This window comes from Podarcis gaigeae (assembly GCF_964106915.1).
Source record: "Podarcis gaigeae genome assembly, chromosome: 8".
Taxonomy (NCBI): domain Eukaryota; kingdom Metazoa; phylum Chordata; class Lepidosauria; order Squamata; family Lacertidae; genus Podarcis; species Podarcis gaigeae.
In genome coordinates this window covers 60,271,090-60,295,797 of record NC_139684.1, presented here as the reverse complement: position 1 = coordinate 60,295,797, position 24,708 = coordinate 60,271,090, and the positions used below count along the sequence as shown (strand labels likewise).

The window sequence follows — 24,708 nt, the reverse complement described above, 5'->3', positions numbered from 1 at the left end:
CCCAAGTGGTCAGAAGCACACACACACACCCCAGCCTCCCAGAGCTTATCAGTCCATGCCTCCTCTCTCCAGTCACAGAGATTGTGAAGACCTTGACAGCAAATCATTGTCGTTCATCTCTTCCAGACTAGGAGAAAGCTGATGGGTCAGAATGATTGCATTTGGACTCCTATCTGTGTGTGACATTGATGGATAGCTGGAAGGTGCTTATGGAGAGATGGAGACCGAATGGCAACCGTTCCTAATCAACACAGGCGGCGGGGGGGGGGGGAGGAATATGCAAACTTTCCGCCCTCCTCAATAAGATCTCACACAAATAATTTCTTCTAGATGCACTTTGCTTCTTCTTCACCTCCAATGAGAGGTGAGCCTGGGACTGGTTTAAACTAGATCTGAAGTCAGCAGCACCAACTTGAGCCCAAGTTAAGCAAATGCCAGTTTGACTTCCTGTTCTGAATGCAATCTGCTGAAAATCACAGCAGATTTGCCATTTGCTCATCTGTGCTGGATGCCTCAGTCTCCCAGGAGGCACAATCTGAACCGTGAGGTGAGGGTTGAGCACCAATTCAAGGAGACACTTAATTTCTGATCAGCCTCTTTGCATAAGCATCCCAGGAAGATTAACTTGCAGGCATGTTCATAAAAAAGTGACTATGCATATGGAATTAGATTTTCATATCAAGGTGTCGGATGCTATTCCTGAGCATCTTTTACTCTCCTCTAACCATTGCCATTCCCTAATGACAGCTTTTCTCTTATGCTTCAGTCACAAAGATGGATTTAGCCATTCAATTCCATTGACAGCCCCCTTTCTTCCCCTCCCCTTTCTAAGAAGAGTAATTACGCACAGAGATTGATAAATACCTCCTCAGCATCTACGAGGTTTCAGTCCCTGAGGCCTGTTAACAGTACAATATGCTTATTACCTGTGTCTATCATAGCATGATTGAGTGTTAAGAGGTTAATCTGCAAAGTACTGCTAAAAGTCAGAAAGAATTAAAGGCATGAAACTTGGTTTCTGATTTATCAACACACAAACAAATGAGCTTCGCCTTAGTTACGAGACTGACTAGCAAGGTACTCCAAGTGTGTGGAAATGTGTGCGGGCAGGCTGTGGATGCGATGCTGATCAGGTCTCATTTCTTATCCCTCTTTCCTGTTCTCATTTGTTTCTGCTTCTCTTCTAGGCCCTGTGAGTCTCTTCCCTGGTTCTCTAGTATGCATCAGCCCTACTTCCTCCATTCCTACACCCTGACTTGAACCAACTGCCATCATTGGCTTCTGACCTCACCATGCCTCTTTCCGCAAACTTCTCATTTTGATCCAGGTTCACCTTTCCTTGCTACAAGAGGCCCCCTGTTGCCACAGTGGGTGATAGCACCAGCCAAGCCAAAATACCTCAACCCAAGATTGTAGTTGCTTACATCAACTCAGGTGCATCTACCCCACGTGATGGCCACCAAATGTAGTCTGGAATAGGGTTCTTCTGAAGCTTATCTGGCATACCTCAATGAGAAGATGGTTATGGATGGGCAAATCTGTTCCAGTTTCTCCTAGTTTTTCATTTTTCCAATCTTAAATTCAGTTCTCCGCATCAGTTTGTATTTTTTATTTTTTTACTTGTCAGCATTTTAGTGCACGTTTCTCCTAATACACACATTTTGTGTGCCATTTTGCCTCTTGTTATTGCAAAACAATTTCCCCATATAGAATGCATTTGTATATCTTCTTTTCACTAGTATATGCATTTCATCAGCATATATTATGCTAATATATGTGTTTTTGTACACAAGACTTGACTGGAGAAGTGCATTACAAAATTCAGGGCAGTGTGAAATTCAAAAGATGGCTGTGCTCCAGTTCACATACTGTTTTGGGAAGTGCAAAATTTCAAAGTGTGAAAGTTCACCTTTCGTTTATATATATTTTTTATTAACTTTTCTGTTTTACAATTTAAAGCACTCATTTTTACATCCTTAAGATATCAATGACTTCCATTCTTCTCTTTCCATGGTTCATTTTGCATATCATAAATCCCTGCATATTTTACAAAAACTATACCATTCAATATTCCATTATTACCTCCATCAAAATTTATTTACACTGTTGAATTTATCTTAATGCTGCCAGCATTTTCAGCAGCACACAGTTATTTCCCATATATTCAAAAAACTTTTTCCAGTCTTCTCTAAACGTATGTCCTTCTTGATCTCTTATTCTATATGTTAAGTCTGCAAGCTTTACTTTTCAACACAAACTGAATTGAATTTCTCTTCCATCTCTGAATTGGCAGGCAAGCTCTCCTGAATAACCGTTTATGGCACCTGGTATCCTTTGTTGCAATGTGCAACTGTGCTGCAATTGGGTGCACTCTCAGTAAATGTTGGGTGATGAAACTGATGTGGTGCCTTCCAGATACTGCTGGGCCATTAACCATGCTGTCTGGGGCTGATGAGAGTTGGAGTCCAGCATTATCTGAAGGGCACCACCACACTGCTGGTCCGTGTTATAATGTGAGATGGTGATAGGGAAGGGCTGTGGCCCAGCAATAGAGCACATGATTTGTGTGCAGAGTCAATCCTCAGAAAGTCTAAGGAGGAGTGGCTCCTGCCTAAAACCCTGGAGAGCTGCTGCAAGCTAGTATGGACAATACTGGGCTAGATGGACCAATGGTCTGACTTGGTATTAGTTAAGATTCCTATGTTCCTTACAGTGCAGTCTGAGCCTGGGTGAACAGGCGTTACCCCAGAATGCTAAACAGTGTGATTGGAGGCTCGGTGGTTGCTCAGCAAATACGTAGGCACAGAGAGGCAATAGAGCGTTTGAAAGCTGCAGCTTTGAACAAATGCTCTCCTTATCCCACTCTTACCGCTCCTTGAGATAAGAGCTCCTGAATCTTGACAGTTTAAACAAGCAATCTGCAGTGGTAAATGAGATTCAAAAATAATAAGGTGGTAGCTAGAAAGTAGGTTCCCAACTATTACTGGTGGTGTCTTTAAAATTTATCCATTTTCACATTCCCTCTAAAATAGCATTTTTATGCAGTCTGAAATTGCATTTTTTTTCTTTTATTTTAAACAGGACACTGGTCTAGATAGAGCATGGGCCTGATCCAGCAGGGATCTTCTCCTTACATATGTTCTGCCTGTGACAGGGCCCTGGGTGGCATGCTGTCCAAGACAGACTCTCAAGTCAGTCCTGGCTGCTATAGATACCTGTCCTAAAGGGTGCAGCGGTGTAATAGGATCCTGCCAGAGTCCCAAGCTTACATCTTTGCAGGTTTGATGCACCCTAAGTTCTCATGACTGTGGGCCAGAAAGCGAGCCATGTGATCACAGAAGGAAATGTGGAAATGAACACGGCTCTGCTAAGTGGTTTTCAGTCTGTCCTGCCGTTTGATAGATGAGAGTTTTTATTGGACGCTCTAACTTAATGAACTCCTATGTGGTAAAAGTAATTCAATAACAAATCAGATTCCTAGTTTGTCATCAGCCCTTTGCTAAAGGAGAAGCCGAGGTGGAGGAGGGATGTAATTTGACTTGATGATTGCTTTATCTCATTACTTAAATTGTGTTAGGAATACCGGAGAATAATGGGTAGTTGTGAAAAATTCCCCCAGTATTTTGAAGAAAAACCTAGTCATCATCTCCTTCATAACCTCCACACCAGCACACATTACAGAAACATCAGCCTCTGGTTCCACTGTGTTCCTTGGACATTTGTCCGCAACAGTGACTTATAGGCAGCAAGACCAAGGTGCATTCAGACATGGGCAGGGCCGGCCCAATACATTTTGGCACCTGAGGCAAACCACAAAATGGTGCTGCCCTTCCTGCCAGCGAAGAAGGGGTGAGTGAAGATCTATATCTTGGGGCTGGGGGTTAAAGCTCTACATCAGGATCTGCTACCCCTGTGGATCCTACTGCCTGAGACCTTCACCTCACCTAGCCTCATGGGTGGACTGGCCCTGGACGTAGGGAATACTGCATTCATTTATAATAAAAATAATAAAAAAAATATTATTTGTACTCTGCCCATCTGACTGGGTTGCTCCAACCACTCAAAATAATGCCTCAAAATCCACACTTTTCCAAATTTTGTGATGCAGCTCTCCAGTCAAGCCAAATGTAAACAAAAACACATGCATAAAGTGTGCAGAAAAGTACAATACTAGTGCAAATAACATACAAAAATTCATTATATTAGGGGAAATCACTTTGCAAATTGTGTACATTTACTAAAATGCACACCCCACTATTTGTCAAAGTCTTTTCCTATATCAACCCTTCCAGGCACTGTGTTTGGTGTGTGTGTTGGGGGAATATTCTTCTCGCTATCCCTCCACTGGGTTTTGCCTGCTGAGTGGTGACACAGGATAGGGCCTTCTCTGATGTGGCTCCCCAGCTTTTGAATTCCCTTCTCTTGGAGAGAATGACAGCAGAGACCTTAACCGATTTCCACCACCAAAAAAAATAATTTCCATTCTCCCAGGCACTGATGGTTAACCAGCGCGAGCTGCCATTGTTATTGGTCATTGAACTGTTACAGCAATGTTTCAATTTCTATTGGTTGTTCCATTTAAAAGTCATTTTAATTGGGTCGCTTCTATGTTGGAAACTGTCCCGGGGTCGACTGATGTAATGGATAATGGTCGATAAAAACTGGGAAATAAAAAAAAATGCAGACAATTTTTTGTGAGGACTTAAAAAAAAAATATCAAACTGGTGTGGCAGTGTGGCAAATTAAATTTAAAACTGGAAAAAAAGAAACTAAGATTAATTAAAGTTAGCAGATATTACTCTGAAGTTCCCTTGTTTGGCATGAGATGGTCACCCACAGATTGACTTTCAGCCTAATATTTGTCAGCTCAGCAACTAAAGAGCTGCTGTATGTTCCAGTGCTGACAGAAACACAGAATGCCATGCCAAAGACAAAACAAAGAACCAGGGGATCACCCCCCCCCCCCGGTAAACAAGCATTAAAACAAAACAAAACTGTTTTTTCTCAGCCCTCATTTTTTTCTTTGAAGGTGAGGCTTGGGTGTCAAAGACATGTCTGCCCACCATGCACAACTTTTAAAAGTTACAAAAATGGGAGAAAGGGAAGAGGCCCTCCTACCTCCATTGTTACATCTTTCCTTTAAAAGTGTTTTAAGATAATGTCATCAAAAGCCCTGAAATGGCACAAATTCCCTTTCTCTCCATTTCAGGATTTACCCTAAATCTGGAATGGGGAACCCTGCAGCCCTCCAGATGTTCTTTAGACTCCAACTCCCATCAGCCCCAGTCAGAATAGCCAATGGTCAGAGATGATGGGACTTGTAACCCACCAATATGAGAGGGCCTGCAAGTTCCCTAGCTCTGCTGCAAATGATAACCCATAAACTCAGGTCAGCAGTCAAACAGTTAATCTCACTTTGAACATTGGCTAAAAGATATCACTTCTATTTAAAACACAAACGAAAACACAATGGGATCCTTTCTTCATCAGCCATCTTTATTACAGCAAAAGTCAACTTTAAACAGTTTCAATAAACTTTTTATTATTATTATGCCTCTCTCTTTCATTTCAAAAAAATAAAAAACAAGTTTCTTAAAAGTACCTGAGTGTTTCATCCATTTCTGCTAAACAAATTTCTGGGTGTGTTCCCCCCCCCCCAGCCTATTTGCTCTGAATTTACACTGTTTGCTGTTTGGAATCAAATTATTTTAACTTTGTTCCAAAATGTTCAAACAGAAATAAAAAACCCCAAGGATTTCATACTGCTCCCAAAATGTTCCTTTCTCAAAAAAACCTCACCCTAAAAACAGTGCTGGCGGATCTAAAAACTGTTGCCACCTCCATTGGAAGAGAAGTAAGGATTGGACCTTACAGGTCCAGCAGTAGTAGATGTGAACCTGAGAGTAAAACAAACAGATTGAGCTCAGCCTCCCTGAATAACTACCATTGTTTTATTTTTTCTATTGTATGCTGCCCCCTCTTCCAATTCATGAACATGTCTGGATCCTGAAATCATCACCTATGGAGATTCTAAAGATACAGACAGGGCTCTGTTTCTTCAGCAATTCTAGGGAATGCAGATTTGCCATTGGTACAGATTTTCCCGCCAAATCTTGCAGTGATGGCCGCTGCCCTCCTTTCCTTCTCCAGCATACTTTCCCAAAGTACTCTGATAATGAAAGGGTGGCAAGGGAGCCAGGGAGCCACACGGTGCCCTCCAGATGTTGCTTGACACCCCAACTCCCACCAGCATAGCCAACAGTCAGGGTCTATGGATGATGGGAGTTGTAGTCCAACAATATCTGGAGAGTACCACATTATGCTTTAAAAGTTACCCAAAAGTGTGGAAATGTAAAAAACAACAACACCTCTCTGTCCATTTTAAGCCTCCTTCACTATTTCCCAAAATGTGTTTAAGAAAGGAAGAAGCCCATCTGTCATCAAAATCCTCCTTCCAAAATTGGCCTGAAATACTTTATGCCACCCTCTTCTCCCCATTTCAGGATTTTCCCTACATGTATCTTCATAATTCATCCTAAACGCACCCCTGACCCCCAAAGAGGAAGAGGAAGAGGAGGAGGAGGAAGAAGAAGAAGAAGAAGAAGAAGAAGAAGAAGAAGAAGAAGAAGAAGAAGAAGAGAGTGAATCCTGAAATTGAGAGAAAGGAAACTATCCTATCCCTAAACATGCAAATTGATTTCCACCTTTGACTATTCTGCACTTATGCACGGCCACTACAAAGCACAGACTCACCCATAGGAAGGAGAAAATGGATACTGTGGACCATCACCTGCCATTGCTGGGGGATCACGTACGCTGCTGGATGGCTTGGTCGGGTTCCTCTGCTGATATGAGTAACCTGGCTGAACCAGTGGGATGTAGCTGAGCACAGGTGTGTAAGGTGAGCGGAAGATTTGCTGCGGATTGTACGGAGTGACCTAAAGAATCAGGAGGGAAAGAGGAATGGAAAGGGATGATGCTTTGGGGGAAGCGGAAATTTTTTATAGTTCACAATGGCTTGAATAGACACACCAGCATTAATGGGCATGACTGACTTAGGCCATTGATTTCAATGGGTCTACTCTGAGTAGAATTTACTTGGCTACAACTCAATGTCTTAAATTGTTATACCTGTTCAAAATGGGGCTGGGATCACAAAAATCAGCATTATTTATGGAGGGGGGCATATCTGAGGCAACAGGCACTACATAAAGGGGTGGCATATCTTGGTTCACCACCTGAGAGATCTCACCAGAAGCCACTGCCACTTCTCCTACAGTGACAGAGGCAGCAAGGTAGGCAAGAAGAAGAAGAGGAGGAGTTTGGATTTGATATCCCACCTTTCACTCCCCTTCAGGAGTCTCAAAGCAGCTAACATTCTCCTTTCCCTTCCTCCCCCACAACAAACACTCTGTGGGGTGAATGGGGCTGAGAGACATCAGAGAAGTGTGACTAGCCCAAGGTCACCCAGCAGCTGCATGTGGAGGAGCAGGGACGCGAACCCGGTTCACCAGATTACGAGTCTACCGCTCTTAACCACTACACCACACTGGCTCTCAGTGTTCATGGGGTGTTCATGAGGCTGCTGCCTCTTGGGTTTCTGCCACACAAGGTATATTTATGCTGCCTCTTGATTGCCTAACTTGGCCTTGATCTTCCCACTTTGAGAAAGCTCCCTTCTCTCCCTCATCATCCTCTCCCTCTCAACTTACCTAGAAAATCCATATGGATTCTAAACTTGCCAAACATCTTGAGCCCCTGCTTTTTGCCCTACTCCAGCAGAATAGTCTGCAAACTATGTACAACTCAGTCTCTCTTATTGATAAAAAATCATCTTCCCAAGCTGGCCATACTTGATCTCCTCCACTTGTTAATATTGCCTAGGTAAAGGTAAAGGTATCCCTGACCATTAGGTCCAGTTGTGACTGACTCGGGGGTTACGGTGCTCATCTCGCTTTATTGGCCGAGGGAGTCGGAGTACAGCTTCCAGGTCATGTGGCCAGCATGACTAAGCCATTTCTGGCGAACCAGAGCAGCGCACGGAAACACTGTTTACCTTCCCGCTGGAGCGGTACCTATTTATCTACTTGCACTTTGACATGCTTTCGAACTGCTAGGTTGGCAGGAGCAGGGACCGAGCAATGGGAGCTCACCCTGTCGCAGGGATTTGAACCTCCAACCTTCTGATCAGCAAGTCCTAGGCTCCGTGGTTTAACCCACAGTGCCACCCTAGGTCTACTTTAGAGAGAATTCACAGCAGGAGGAGCCCAGAATTGGATTCCTAGCCATGTCACTGAGGTGGGCAGAGGAAAATGGAGGAGGAAGAGAAATGGCCTGCTTAAGCCCCTACCAATGTATAGTATTTTGGAAGGGGGATTAAACCATTAACTCCATGTGACAATTCCAGAGAACAAATATGGGACTTAGGTCAATCCTTCTGCCCTTGACAGCCATCTAGCTCCAAGGTAGCAGTGAAGCTTGGACTAAGCAAGGCCAGATGATGTTATGCCAAAACATAATAACCCCACACTTTCCACGGCATATCCCCATCACTTTCCTTATTGCAAAAAGTCTAACCATTTGGGAAAGCAGTTTTGTTGCACAAGACCTCCCAACCAAGTATAACTGCGCAACCCAAATTTGCTGTTATGTGATTGAATCCCACCCCAATATGGTGACATTCTGGAAGCACCAAAAGGCTGCAAGAGATGGACTTGCTTAAAGCCACTGAAAGCTGAAACCATATTCTTCCTCCCCATGCCCAGCAAATCAACAGCCTCTATACTGATTCATGCTAGAGTACTTATGCCATACCTGTCTAGAATAGCATCCCAACTGAGGATGTAGCGTCTGCTGGTATGGGATCCGTGCTCTTTGCTGATACAAACTCTGTTAAAAATACACAAGGCAGGAAGTGACCATTGTAGGCCTCAACCTATTATTCTTATGATTATGATTAACCAATTAATTTTGGATCTCACTCCAGTGGTGATCTGTGTTCCGATATCACAAGCTGATCTGAGGACCTCACCGTCATATCTTATATGAGTGGACAATTTTTTGCTTTTTAATTTGCTACTCATACAAATTTGAATAAATCTGCATCTTGCCAGACTCTAAGACAGGTCCTTTTTTAAGAAACTGAGGGAATAAGAGAATCATAGAATCATAGAATTATAGAATTGGGTTATCTAGTCTGCAATGCAGGAATCACAACAGGTAAAGGTTGGTCTATTCCAATGTCAACTGGAATCCTTGTGCCCTCATCCCTGACTCACAGTGCAAATCTATACATATTTACTCAAAAGTAAGCTTCACTATGTTTAATGTTCCTTACTCCTAAGTAGGGATCATGGAGAAATTTAATTATGTTTGCATTTAAAGACAAACTAACCTAATTTGAGCTTTTCAAAACCACACAAGAACTGAACATAGCCATCGTTTGACATTTCCACTTTTCCGAATTTTACTATGTTCCCCAGTTAAGTCATGTGCCCCAAAATGCATATACTGGAGTAAAATGTCCAGTAAAATTAGTAAAAATACATACAGAATTACATTTTATTAGGGGGCATTGTGCTGCAAAAAATGTGTATATCAGGCAAAAATGCATACAGATGTGTATATTGGGAGAGATTCATACTGAAATGCTGACTAATTCTCATGAGGATGCATTTTTTAAAAATATCAAACTGATGTGGAAATATGGAAAACTGAGCTTCCGACTGGGAAAAGAAGAATCTAGAGAAACTGAAATTGACAGATTTCACCCATTCCTACTTCTAGGTCAGCATGTATAGGATTGCAGAAGGTACCACCTTAGTAGTAATGATGGGCAGATTAGTCTGTTTTTAGTCTGTGTCAATTTGCACCTATTTATTCATAAATCTATTCTGTCCTGTTTCTGCATTAATCTGTGATTCTGCCCTCCTCCAAAAAAATCAACATGACAATTTAAATAGGTCATATTACAAACTTATTTAGATATGTATTCTATCTTAACACAGACATTTTAAAGTGTGTTTTATCCTAAAATATGCATTGCGGGGGAAATTTTGGTATTTCTTTTAAGCTAAAATGTTCAGTGCAACCCTAACCATGTCTACTCAGAAGTAAGGCCTACTCAATTCAGTGGGGCTTACTCCCAGGTTAGTTGGGTTAGGATTGCAGCCTGTATCACAAAATTCAGAGAAGTGATCTGTACGTTCCCAATCCACACACGAGTCTGGCAGGTGTGAGTCAGGTTAGTTCACAAGGTAATGCATAGATATCATATTCAAGAAGCTTCACTACCTGCTAGATGGAAAAGACATCTTTTCTTCCCCATTGTGTACAACAGTAACACACCAAAACCACAATAGCTCCCAAAGGTGAGCAACATGCCCTTAACTTCCAATTATCCAAGATAAATTCCCCCCTCTGATTAAACCAAAGCTTTAATTAATATATAAATGGAAGGAATTAAGGATTTTACCTATTAATATGGCTACTGCTGCTATCCTTTCCCCCCAGCTGTGGCTGTTGCCCATTGGGACTGTTAGCACAGTAAGCAGAGAGGACAATAGCAGATGGAGTCAGAACCAATGATAGGCAAAGTCCACTATTTCTAATTTTGTCCCCATCCTCTTCCCTGCTGAGTTCTCCAAGGGCAACACTGGGTCTAAGATGGAGGAAGCTGAGAGAGGGCAATCTGAGGTGCGTTGGACAGTGCCCCATTAGCCTTAACGGATCAACCTCTGCTGCTTCTTTCTGTGCTATGTATAGAAAATTAAATAAACATGGAAGTGATTTATATTTCTCAAGTCATGTTGACTTTTAATTTGGGAGGGATCATCAGTAGACACATTGGGAAATCATTATGTAGACATGAGATAATAGGAATCATTATTATTGTCATTGCAGTAATTGCTGGGGCTCCCCAGGTTGCTGCAGCTTGGATCTCTGCCCTGTATTTTCTGCAGTGCTAAATTGGGAGGGAGAATAGACATGGCATTCTCCTGTCCATTTTCTCCTTGCCTAGAGTTCTGCAGGGAACAACAAGAGCTTTAAAGATAGCGGGGGAAGGTCTATGTTGCATTGTGCCATCACACAAGTTACTGTCATGATGTTGTTGTTTAGTCGTTTAGTAGTGTCCGACTCTTCATGACCCCATGGACCAGAGCATGCCAGGCACTCCTGTCATCCACTGCCTCCCACAGTTTCGTCAAACTCATGCTGGTAGCTTCGAGAACACTGTCCAACCATCTCGTCCTCTGTTGTCCCCTTCTCCTTGTGCCCTCAATCTTTCCCAACATCAGGGTCTTTTCCAGGGAGTCTTCTCCTCTCACGAGGTGGCCAAAGTATTGGAGCCTCAGCTTCACGATCTGTCCTTCCAGTGAGCACTCAGGGCTGATTTCCTTCAGAATGGATAGGTTTGATCTTCTTGCAGTCCATGGGACTCTCAAGAGTCTCTTCCGGCACCATGGTATCATGATATTTATATGGAATTCTATCTTCCCTTCTATAGACACTCCAATCCAGGGCACATACATTCCCCACTGGATCGGGAATCAAACCTGTACATCTCCTCTTTCTTATTTATTTTCCATAATTTAAAAACATCAACCATAAAAACATTTACAGATGTAGAGGTGCTACCATGCTAAACCCTGACCCCTACACTGAACATAAGGATCTCCTGATGAGATGGTATCTGCAGGAGGTCTTCTACCACAGAGCACAGTGGTTGATTGGGTATATAAGGGGTAATTTGATCATTAGGTGTCCTGGTGCCAAGTTGTATAGGGCTTTGTACACTAGTACTAACACCTTGAACTTAGCCTGGCAGCTGATTCGTAGCTACTGTAATTCTTTTAGCAACAGCCTGCTATGATGGTGATAGTTTGCCCCAGTGAGAAGTTGAGCCGTTACTTTCTGCACTAGCTGCAGCTACAGGGCCAACCGCAGGGGCAGCCTTGTATACAGCACATTGCACTGTTCCAACCTGGAGGTTATAGTGCCAAGTCAACAGTGTCCAAGCAGGCTATCCCCATGTAGAAACAGCTGTAGTTGTCTTACCAACCAAAGCTGATAAAAGGCATGGTTCACCACTGAAGTCACATTAGCCTCTGGTGCCAGAGATGGTCAACAAGTCAAGGATGGGAATTTTTGGACGTTGAATCACCACCTCTTTCAAGATGGCCAGAACTACTCCATGGTGCAAGAGTGAGCTAACCATGCACTGCATCCATTGATTTCTGAAAACTACCACCCAGTGTCAAATACCTCATTTGGGGAAGGTGATCAAGAGGACCATGTTAGGACAATTGCAAACACACCTGGATAAAACAGATAATCTTTACCCAATCTGGGTTCTGGCCTGGTTCTGTGGCTGAATCAGCCTTGGTCATGCTGATGGATGAATTTTATCAAAAGGATGTGTGTGTGGTGCTGTTATTATTACTTAATCTCTCAATGGCTTTTGATACCATTGCCCACAGTATCCTCCTGAGCTACCTTGATGAGACAGGTATTGAAGGGTATTGAAACCATGATGTTACAGTGGGTGTTGCCCTGGACATCTCAATGCTGTAAATGTGAGGCCAAGATTGCTACAGAGATGAGAGACAGGACCCTCAAAGTGCCTTTCAAATAACACACAATAGGCTTCCAATTGGTCTAAAACTCTATTCACTGGAGATGATGTTTATAGGCCCTGGACAATACAGAAAAGCTCCGCGGGATGGCTACTTGAGGATGTGATGAAAGCAGAGAAGTGACCCATCTTCCCTGTCCTCAATACCATGTGATAAACATGATTGTGCTGTTTAACTCATGTTGGGTCAGCTTCCCAGTGCATCTTTTGCTACTTGCACTCAGTTGTCCAGCCTGTTTCATCATCCTTAGTGTTCTGATACGCGAAGGTGCAGAACCAGTTCTGCAGTGCTAGAGGAGACACTTGGGTACCCCCTGTCAAGAGCTCAATGCCTCTCCCCATTCTACAGTGAAACAAGGGTCTCAACAGGATTGCGTGTTCACTGGAAAAACTCTGAGAGCATTCAGGAATCCTTCCATGTCTAGACCACACCTTCCTCCAATTGTAGCAAAAGACTTAACTGAACACACCCAATTATTCCTGCTTTTTCACACAAGGTGTGTCTCCAAGGTCCTCTGTTATTACTAGTGGCCTCCTCTGAATCCGTTCCCCTATCAACATACACCATGAATGGGCATCTTGGTGATTTTCAGGTCCTCTCCAGTATCCTGAAAAGTTGAACACGTGGAGATCAGGAACTGCTTCAGTGTTCCCTGTGCCACTGAGACTCCTGCCCTCTCTGATTTACTGCCTCTTATGCTTCACACAGCCTCCCAGAATGCCTATCTGGTGCTACTAAAGATGGAGGAGAAATTTGGTTTGCATTTTAATGCGAACCTACCTAGTTCGCGCTTCCTGCAAAACTGCTGTCCTTCACTTCAGTTTGAACTTCTCTTGAATTTTGTAATACAGTTCACCAACCAAAAAATGGGCACAAAAACACATGTTTTAGGGAGGAGTATGCATAAATATGCATATATTAGTGAAAATTACATATAAAATACATTATACTACAGGAAATTGCTTGCATTGCAGAGTAGCATGTGTATATGAGAAATGAGCACTAAAATGCCAATGAATATCCATTAAGATTTCTTTCTTTTCTTTTTTACATTGCAAACAGATGTAGAAATATGATGAACTGAACTTAAGATTGGGAAAATGAGAGAAACTGAAACTGGCAGATCCATCCACCCCTAGATGCTACCTCTTGTACTTCGCATTACTCTAAAAATGCCCATAATGTCCCGCAATTCCCCACAATGTCTTGGGCACAACTCCCCAAATTCCCATGCCTTGATGCAACTATGTCTACAACTAAAGCCAAATTCACACCATACATTTACAGCACCACGACACCAGTTTAAACAGTCATGGGTTTCCCCAAAGAATTCTGGGAGCTGTAATTTGTTAAGGGTGCTAAGAGTTGTTAAGGGTCCCCTATTCCCCTCACAGAGCTACAATTCCCAGAGTTCCCTGAAAGAGGGATTACCGTATTTTTCGCTCTATAACACGCATCCGACCATAACACGCACATAGTTTTTAAGAGGAGGAACACAAGAAAAAAAATATTCTAAATGAAACAGTGGATGTATGATTTTTGTGGTTCATGCTGTGGCCACAGACATGTGATCTGACAGTGAGTTTGGAGTAGCCCAATGCAAAAATCCTGAGGATCCATGTGGATCCATGCTTTGTAACCACGTTTTGCACCACTGTGGCCCCAGGCAACAATGGGTGCATGATTTTTTTGGTGCAAGATGTAGCCATGGACATGCTATGTGATCTGATGGTGAATTTGGGGTGACCCAGTGCCAAAATCCTGAGGATCCATGTGGATCCGTGCTTTGTAACCATGTTTTAATTGGGGAGGGAAGAAAAGCACTCAAGGGACAAGGAGCACGCGTGGGGTGGGTGGAGAAGGATGCTGCTAATAATGAAGAAGAGGGGTATAAGGGGAGAAGGCTCCTCTCCTCTCCCCTCCCACTTTGCTCCATTAAAGCAAGCAGGCTCTGCTTTTCTTCCTCCTCCCCGCTCATCCCCGGCTTAGCAAGCTGAAAAACTTTACTGCTATGTAGCGAGCTGAGTGGGGAGGGGAGAGGGACAGAGAGCCTGCTTGCTTTAAAGCAACCAACCGGACAGGAGCCGCTTACACTCGTGTAAGCGGCCTCTCTCCTCTCCCGCTTTGCTCCTTTAAAGCAAGCAGGCTCTCTGTCCCTCTCTCCTCCCCACTCAGCGGCTCTTCTCCCACTTTGCTGTTTCAAAGCGAGCCACGGAGGAGGGAAGGAAGGGGAACCATGGATCCTCTGCTCATGACTGCAGCAGATCCCCCCCCCCCCCGCCACCCGTAGGCATTCCCTCCATAACACGCACAGACATTTCACCTTACTTTCTAGGAGGAAAAAAGTGAGTGTTATGGTGCAAAAAATACGGTAATTGCTAAACCACTTGGGAAATGGTAGTTCTGGGGAAAGGGATAGAGGACAACTTTCTGCACCCTTAATGAACTACAGCTCCCAGTGTTATTTGGGGGAAGCCTTGGCTGCTTAAGGTATATGGTGTGGATATGGCCTAAATCTAAATAAGCTGATAACCAAAACCCTATTTAGGCACACAAGGGCTGAGGGCACATAAACTCTGTTCTGAAGGGGTTTTGGAATTGCATTATTTTCCCCAAATTCACTATAAAACCTCCAACCAGGTGGGAACCCTAATAAAGTTCCCGATTATGGGAAGGTTTCTAAACATGTCCAACTGAGCATGCATAGAAGCCTCCTTCAGACCCTCACACTCAGCATCGCGTTGGAGCAGGCATACCTAGCACATATGGGGACACTGGGGGCAGGGTGTGTGTACATGCCCTCGACCCTATACCTGCTTGATCTCCTCATGCTTCCAGAAAGAACACAGAGTTGGGCTCCAGATTAAATATGTGATGAAATCAAATATTCTTTCCCTGTTAACCACTGCCTCTCCTTCCCTCCCTGTTGTCTCTTGTGTGTCAAATTTTATACTGTAAATTCCTTGAGGGAGGGACCTTTCTTCTTGCACCAGGCAACTGATGGCAGCAGCAGTAACCGCGGAGGAGATACCACAAACTAGAATTCATCTGGTCATGAAAATCAGATGAACATGGATGAGTCAATCCCAGGCCACGGCCTGCCTTATGACTCAAACGTTTGTTGCACATGCCTTCAATCTGGATTCTTCATTGAAGGAATCCATAGTTAGGTTTTCTGGGCTTCCAGAATGTCTAGAAGCCCTCTTAATTTCTATTAATTGCCACCCTTCCAGATTTGGTCTTGGTCTGAATCTTGACACTTCAGGCGTGGTTGCCTGTCGGTGTTTCTAAATCTGAGTTATGCAACCTCATAGCTCTTTCGTTCCTCCTCACTGCCAGCCTCATTCAGTTTTGGAGCTCTTTCCACACCCCATTCATAAGGGCTTGTGTCATTCATTACCTGATACTGTGGGAAGCTGGAGTGGTTTGGGAAAACAGGAGGTGGAGGGTAGTTAAGGCTAAGCCACATTGGCTGTTTTAATGAGGTGGCCGTCGAGTTCGTCGGGAATCGTGGGGTGAAAACATTCCCACTGTATTTAAGGTTGTTCTTATCAATGACTGTAGAGGTTGCTGTGGAAAATACAAAACAGAGTTAGGCACCATCAATGGGGGCTGTTTGATAGAATGCTTAACATTTTAATTATATGAATATTTGCCTCATATCTGGCATTAGTCAGGAATTCTAGGAAACCAAAGCAATTAGCACAGTTTTGAAATCAATGCTTCAAATCAGTGCACGGTTGAAAGGTTGAGTCTGCTATCTTGATTCCAATGGCATTCAGTTGTATCCTGTACAAAACCAGTTGTATCCTGAACAAAAACCTGTTCTTTGATCTCAGGAGCCATCAATGCAAAATTTGATTATGGTAGCTTAAGAGGTGTCCAAATGTATAGTGAGCAAGCAACTTTCTAAAATAGATAGTAGACCTCTATTAAACAGAGCATTTTTGCAGCTGAAAGAGAGGGCCACTGTTGTTGTAATAAATAAGAAGAAGAACAACAATAACAGTAGTAGTGGTAGTCAGAACACTGCTCTACCAAGTTCACTACTGTGTTCTCTGACTGCTAGTGGTTCTCCAGGGGGTCTTTCTCAGCCATCCTTGGAGATGCCAGAGATTGAACTCAAGACCTTTTGCATACAAAACTTGTGCTTTGCCAATGAGTTGCTGCAGTTGCTCTGAACCGAAGGAGCAATAAAAGGAACAATAAAAGAAGGTAATTTATGAGGATCCTCTATCAACCCTAATCCCTGACCCCAAGGTGTTATCCAAGCTTGGCTCTGCCTTTCCTGTCCACAGCTCAGAGCTGACAACCCCCCCTACTAGAAGTGACCCACCTGTAAAACTGAAGATTGAGCAAGGATGGGCACCTGTTTCATATAGACTTTGACTGCAAAACAAACGGGAACTCCTGGGATGCCAAAGGAAAGAGGATAACAGGAGGAGTGGGTAACAGGAGTTCTCTCAACTGACTCGTCTGTTTTAACCAGAATGCTACATAATAACATACAAAGGGCCCCACTGAATCAGAACTATGGCTCATCTAGTTTAACATCTTGTTTCCTACTGTGATCAATCAGATGCTTTTGGAAGCCCTCTGGCAGGACAACTAATATTCAGTAGCATTCTGCCTTGGAACATGCAGGCTTTATATAGTCAGCATGAGCTGTAACCATTTATAGACTGGTCTTTCTCCATACACTTGTCTAATACCCTTTTAAAGCCATCACTACATCTTTTGGCAGAGAATTCTGCAGATGAATATATGTGAACATGTCTTTCCTGAATCTCCTATCAATCAGTTTCATAAAACAATGATGATAAGGAAAGCATTTTTCTCTGCACATGTTCACCACACACCTTGGGTTCCTTTCCCTTCATCATTCTCGAATAATCATCACTAGTTAGCCCACAACCCTTACCATTATTTTGACAGAGCCCATCAGCAACTAGTTCAGGGTCAGTTTTAGAGCAGATCTTGGCAAATACTGGGAGCTGTTTCTTTTGCACAGATCCTTGACTTTCCATGACTGCCATTATTGGGGATGGCCTTGTTACATTGTCTTTGTGGGCTGCAGATCCAAAGACATTGTTCTGCAGTAGTAGGTCCTTGATAAACTTGGTTTCTTCTGTCACCGTTTTGGTGTCCAGAGTCTTGGTGGCCTCAACACGTTTGAGTGGGAACTGCGCCAAAAGCTTGGCAATCTGAGTGTTGGAACCCATCATATTACTGTTTCCACTTTCTGTACTTTTGGCATTCTTGTAGATTAATTTTGCAGGGAGCAAGATCCCTGTGACAGTGGACTTAGTGGACAGCTGGACATCACATATGGACCTCAGTTTCACTTCCCTTTTGTTTCCAGTGAGTGCTCTGTAGACATTTTCCATTGCATCCCTCTCATCTAACATCTGGTCTCCATCAGAGGGCATTGTGAGGTGGTTGCTTGCTGGGGCCTGACATGAAGCAGCTGGGGTGGCCTTCTCATCTTCAGATCTTTGCATCTCTAGTTCAGTTGCATTCTCTTGTGTAAGGCTCAAATACTCTTGCTCAACCAGCATGGATATTTCATCTTTACAAATGCTGTTTTCCAAAGATCTATGTGAAACAGAGAAAGAACCATTTATGTAGGATTGCACAAATTGGATAAGAGGAAGGGCTATTGCCTAGTGATAGAGCACATGCATTTCATGAAAATCCTTGACATCAGTATGTGGGTCTAGGAAAGACCCCTCTCTGAAACCTTGAAAGCTACTGGCTTTTGTCAGCTTTTGTCAGCATGGACAATACTGAGCTAGGTAGACCAGCTCCCTTTGATCATAGAAAAGGCAACTACCAGTGTAAATAGAAAACAAATCCTTCCTTCAACCAAGTTTGATTGGGGGCAGTATAAAATGTTAAAAGAAAACAAACAAAAAATTCTACATATTATATTTATACATCACCATTCAGCCATATAGGATCCTAAAGAGGCTTGTCCAGAAATGCAAGACTATTCACATCAATTAAAATACTAAAGTAAGGGCCCCTTCAGACATCCTTTTATTGAGCATTCACGATAATTTCTGCTCATTGTGGTATTGAAACAGTTATTGCAAGGGGGGGGGGAGAGTGTGTGTGAAAAACTAATACTCATTGGAAAAGGCTGATTTGTTGGTCACCAATTCCCACCTGCATTTTTCCTGAAGAACTGTTCGGGTCCTGCAATCATTCCTTGATAATACTTGAAAAGCCTCCATGGGCTTTATGACTACTTGCAAGGAATGTTTACCAAACCCAGATGGCAGACCTCCTCTCCTGCTCATCATTCTACCCCCTTTGCAACTAACCTTTGTAAAAGGCAGCAAAGTTACTGGTGGTAGGAGAAAGCCTTTGACTATGATCCAGACAGGCCTGTTACCCTGGCTGCCCAATGGATCTAAAAGTTGAAGCATCATTTTCTCTTGGGATCAGCGGATTTGTAGGAAATATTGCTACCCCCTCAACTCGCACTACTATAAGGATTAAAGAAGACATTGTTTCCCATTCTATCCTGTATTTGTTGCATGCAGCACTGTCTCCATGCTGCTGCAGTTTGCCTTCTGCCCAAAATTACATCCATCATCTTACTTTCTGCTGTGGTGAAATTACAAAAATCACATAATTAAATACACAAATACCAGAAATCTCATTGTCATTAAGTTGTTCCATCGCATTCATTTCAATGCAGAGGAAACACAAGGCAAAGTGTGGGAGGATGTAATCAATTACATATCCTTTGCAAACTGAAAGCAACAACAGTGAATACCAATCATATGCTGGACTGATTCCCATTCTAGACAAGGGATGAATAAGCAAACATCGACAATTTCTTCTCTCGCTGCTTTTGTCAGAATTCTCTGACATCCCTAGTTACTCCAGAGCTCTGATATTATTTGGAAATATAACAAACAGGGGTGAAAAGAATGATGTGGCAAGTGAAGTGAAGGTGCACTGTGGAAAAGAAACAAAAGAATAACTAAAGCAAGGGAGTCCATTTCCATGCTACAAAAGAGGGCCACAAAGATTAAGCCTTTGCTTTTATGCTGTCTGAGAAACCGAGGAAGAAGCCACAGTAAGAGTTTGTACAACTGCACCATCTGGCAACACAAACAAGAACTTTGTTTGGATTGCCAATCCAGCTTGATCACTCATTACCGATTGCCATTAACAGCATAAATGTAGTTTGTTTGTTTTTTACTTACTTTGTTACAGGCTCTGAGGATGGAACAGCTGGTGCTATAAACATGCACTATGTATGTACTTATCTATACATATAAATATTGTGTCAAATTTCTTTGTAAACTGCATATTACTTAATTATCCTCTAATTATGGCATCACTGTGTAATTAGAGAGGCCTTTATTATTTTATAAATTGAACCAATCTTCCATTCCCTTTCCTTTAGAGCATCTCTGAAATGTTGCTGGGTTTTTGTTTTTTAATTCAGTGATCTTTTCTCGGTATATATCTCCTGCAATTGATGCAAAAGACTGAAATACACCCCTGATCGTTAACCAGAGAAATTAACCCACCAGACTCCTGGGTGGTCTGATGTCACTGTCAAAAGGGCTAGTTGTCTCCATTCCTCCTTTGCCTCTTGGGTTGTGATCATAGTGGGGTAAATGTCAGTACATAGGAAAGTGGAATTGGCCAAGGGACACCAATTGTTGAATCGCTGCTCAAATTGCAGGGGCATGGTGAGGATGTCTGAGAACGCCAGGGAAAATGGAAACAAAGGTGGAAATTGCTGGTGTTTGTTCATTTGTTCTATGTCTGGAACGGGAATCAATCCAGTCAATATGAGCGATATTTGGTGTACTTGTTACTTTCAGTCTGCAAACAACAAATAATTGATCGTGTTCCTCCTTCCCCATTCACATTGTTTCCTTGGTATTGAAATGAATGGGGTGGTATAACATAACGACAATGTATTTTATGTAGTTAATTACTCAAGTTACATAATTTTGCCATAAAAATAGACAGTGAGGCATATAATGCAGTTTGTAAGAACATAGGAAGAGCCTGCTGGATCAGGCCAATGGCTTATCTAGTCCAGCTTCCTGTTCTTGCAATGGCCAACCAAATGCCTGTGGGAAAACAGCAAGCAAAACATGAGCACAAGAGCATTTGCCCCCTGACAGTTTCCAGCAGCTGACACTTGGAAGCATTGTTGCTTCCATTGCTGGTAGTAGCCATTGATAGCCCTCTCCTCCATGAATTTGTCTAAACCCCTTTTAAGTCCATCCAAGTTGGTGGCTGAACCCAGATACACTATGTCAACAGCTTGTAACTCTAAATGAATGAATGAATGAATGAATGAGATTTGTCTAGCATGGCTTGTTTTTGAGAAGCCCATGCTGGGTCTTAGTGATCCTAGCATCTGTCTCTAAGTGCTCACAGATTGACTGCTTAATTATCTGTTCTCAGACTTTTCCTGGTATTGACATTAAGCTGACCAGTTGGTGGTTGCTTCGGTCTTCTGCCTCCCCTTTTGGAAAATAGGGACAACATCTGCCTGACTTGTCTATTCAAGTCAACACCTGACTAAAATCCTTTTACAGCTAATAGATAGTAACAAAATTGATGAAAGCCAGTACTCAAAATGGATAAAATTGCAAAAAATAGTATAATATCAATTTCACTTCTCTAGTAACATTAAAGTCTGATCAAAATCCAATAAACAACTATACACACACACACCTCGGGTTAAGAACTTTGCTTCAGGATGAGAACAGAAATTGTGCGGCGGTAGCAGGGCAGCAGCAGTGGGAGGCCCAATTAGCTAAAGTGGTACCTCAGGTTAAGAACAGTTTCAGGTTAAGAACGGACCTCCAGAATGAATTAAGTTCTTAACCCAAGGTACCACTGTATATGCGGCTTTCATTATTTGATGTTTCAAAATATTTTTTGTTTATAATTATTTGATATTAACACTATCACTCTGGATATTATTATTTTTATTTGAAATTGAAAAGTGAGCTCCAAGTAGCCTAGATAAATCAACTCAATTTGGGACTGCCGTTCTCTGCTACTAGCACCTATATCTCTCAATGCCTCATTTTGTCCTGAAAACCTCCAGAGGAGACACAACCCAGAAGACTAGCCTGGTTCTCCCTCCTCATGTGACTTCTGCTAGGCAGTGGGGCTTGTCTTGAAACAGCAGAAACTTGAGAAATTTCATATCACCTTTCGGGGACTGTTTCTGATGAGGGAGAAAAAATTAGGCATGACACAAGCCAAACTGTGTGTGTGGTGTGTGTGAATTCTGGTCAGCTTCTACTGAGGCATGTGATTAAATCTCACTCAATAAAGTGAAGAGAATTTTGATCTTGTCATTTTAAATTCTCTTGACCATGGAAGCAGAAGCCTCCATGACAAACACCTTTGATTCATTAGAGTCTTCCTAAAGGGCACAATTTTGTTGTTGTTCTTTGCATCCTGCCGCTGCCCTGTTTAGATCTCTGCCTACACTTGCCTGCCAAGGATGGAAGGTGTCTGCTCAATTTGTCATCTGCTGCAACATTTTGGGCCAAGATTATACCTTCTGCCCTTTTGCTTGATCCACGGCCTTTAATTATTTTAACATATTGACTTATGCAAATAGGATGCTCCAAGTCCAATTTGAAAGGGCTCTGGAATCTTTTGAACAAACAACAAAGATTTGCCTTCCTGGTCTGGGGTATTTTCTTTTGCTTAGTGTTATTTTGTAACCACAAAGGGATGAGAATTAGGAGAATTCTATCACAGTGTCAACATTATTTTTCATTACATTAAGGCTGAGAGATGCCATAATTTAACATCATGAATCCCTTCTGGCCCCAACTTGTTATCCCTTCCTCACTGAGACTGAAGTACAACCTTTTCCCAAACTTTTGATATTGAGGACACAGTTTAAAACTAGAGGCACACACTCATAAAATAAAATAAAAATAAAAATGTATGTACCTCTGCACTCATTTTCCGTGTAACTGAATGGCAGCCTAGTTAATGTTGCCCCACTCTTTGTTCAGTCAGTGAGAGTTCAGTGGTAGACAATACTTTCTGGGCAATGACGCTCCTACTTCTGGGCAGGGCTAGTGTCCAAGCTGATGGGCCCCATGGCACTGACCATCCTGCAAGACCTGCTCCCTGATTTGTCTCGTGTATTTTCAAAACTGGACAGTTGCTAGTTGCCATTAATCAATTCACATGCTTACAAAATTTGCTATAATCTTCCTACTTTGGCAGCATCCTAGAGAATGAAAATATAAATACAAATTCCTCCTTCTCCCTTTCTCTTTTCTACCTCTTCCCTTGACATTTCCTCACCAATGGAGGCTTTGGTAAAGCACCCCCTTGCCAAATCTGGCATTTCAGAAAAGTAGATCTTTTTAGCCACTACCTTTGAAACTCATTTTCGTTTTTAACATCTGAATGCTTCCTTTCATCTTTCCCCTTGAAATATTTCAATTTTAAAAATATAAATGCACAAGCAACTATGGGGACTTGTGGTTGTTTCCAATATCACAGATGTAGGCTTATATCACAAGGAGACAATTTTTACAGTGGGGAAAAAGACGTTCTATTTATTCTGCACCTTCTCTTTTAATATGGTATTGAAGCCGTCTCATAGTGTGGTCAGATTTCACCCTTAAAAAGATTTGAGTCTAAATGTGCAGCCAATCTGAATTCCATGCCCCTACTTATGAAATCCTCTTGGGGTTTGACTGTTTTAGATCTCTGGAGGAGAGTTCTAAAGTTGAGGATTAGCAGCTAAGCATACCTTTCCACATGCATAGGAACATAGGAAATAGTTTTATACTGAGTAGGACCACTGGTTCTTCTAGCTCACTATTGTCTATGCTGACTTGCAGTGGGTCTCCAGGGTTTCCCAACCAGGGAGTCTCTCCCAGACTGACCTGGAGATGCCAGGGATTGAATCTGGGATGTTCTGCATTCAAGGCAGATGCTCTACCACAGATCTATGGCCCTTCTTACATGCCTTTGCCACATGGCAGCGGTGGCCAACTGTCAAATTTCAGCAGCCCCCAGCTAACACGGCCTCCAAGGAAGATGGCAGTTGTATTCCAACAACTTCTGGAGACCCAACGTTAACCACCCCTGTTGTATGGTCTTGGCAGATGGAGAACACGAAACACTTAATGTCCAAAAATATGAGAATGTGTGGCATCCTTCCTACAGCCATAATTTTGGGCCAAGAAGTGTTACTGGTCCAGGGTGCCTGTGGTTATGACAAGGCACTCAACAGATGCTCAATATTTACTTTCCACTCTGTTATTAATGCATGGTTCTCTGGCATTCAAAGAGGTCCTTGGCTTGAATGCTCACAGGTCGAGGCTCAAAGTTAGACTGAGAAAAATTTGAAGAGGGTTTGACCACAAAAATTTCAGTTGGGTGCATCGAAGAAGATTGTCCTTGGGGCACGTGAAGCCCATGGGGACTGATTAGGGCATTATACAATTAAATAAATGAATTACATAAACACTTTCCCATTATTTCAGATTAACCGCTATGAAGTATATTCTCCAAGACTCCAGTTTCAGCTAGCTAGGTAGAGCTTCTATTGATTTGTGAGTTAGGAAAGATTCCTCCTCTCCTTTTTGTTTTGTTGAGGTGTTTTGTTTTTTAAACACTCACTCTTTTTGGGAGCTGCTGGTGGTACTACTGCTATCTTCTCTGAGAGCCTCTGAAGATGTGACAGGATGACAGCTAAGTTGGAGAAGCGGTGATGAGGATCTTGGTTGGAGTTCCTCAGGGAGGCCTTGGACCCTTTTCCAGATCTCATGGCAGGCTTTGTCCAAGCTGTCCTGGGGAGTGTTGTGATGGATCCAGATGTGTCTTGGAAAAGGGCCAAGGGGGAAAGGACCTTTAGGGTTGACTGTTGAACACTGAAGGCTGCTCCTACCAGTCAGCATCCTGCCTTGTACAATAAAGAACAGGGGAATTAAAAATTAAAAACAGGAGAGCTGCCTAGACACCTTTGGGTAGTGTGTTTTATTTATTTTTTATTTTTTAAAAAGGTGGCATAGAATGAACTAGATGGCAACAAACCGTG

At 42.6% G+C, this 24,708-nt stretch overlaps 1 protein-coding gene across 2 annotated transcripts; it reads right to left on the bottom strand.

The window, feature by feature from the left end:
- Nucleotides 1-5,475: 5,475 nt before the first annotated feature.
- Nucleotides 5,476-24,685, bottom strand: LOC310850354 (uncharacterized protein C1orf94). 2 transcript variants are annotated; one of them, XM_083751779.1, is made up of 6 exons: nucleotides 24,291-24,685; nucleotides 17,557-18,230; nucleotides 16,036-16,205; nucleotides 8,815-8,889; nucleotides 6,754-6,938; nucleotides 5,476-5,897 (listed from the first exon to the last, which is right to left on the bottom strand). In XM_083751779.1, exons 1-6 carry the CDS (start codon nucleotides 24,566-24,568, stop codon nucleotides 5,822-5,824), a joined length of 1,458 nt encoding a protein of 485 aa, XP_083607905.1. In that variant the 5' UTR covers nucleotides 24,569-24,685; the 3' UTR covers nucleotides 5,476-5,821. The 2 variants fall into 2 exon arrangements, with proteins under 2 accessions (XP_083607905.1, XP_083607906.1); XM_083751780.1 differs by having other exon boundaries at nucleotides 6,791-6,938.
- Nucleotides 24,686-24,708: the final 23 nt, after the last annotated feature.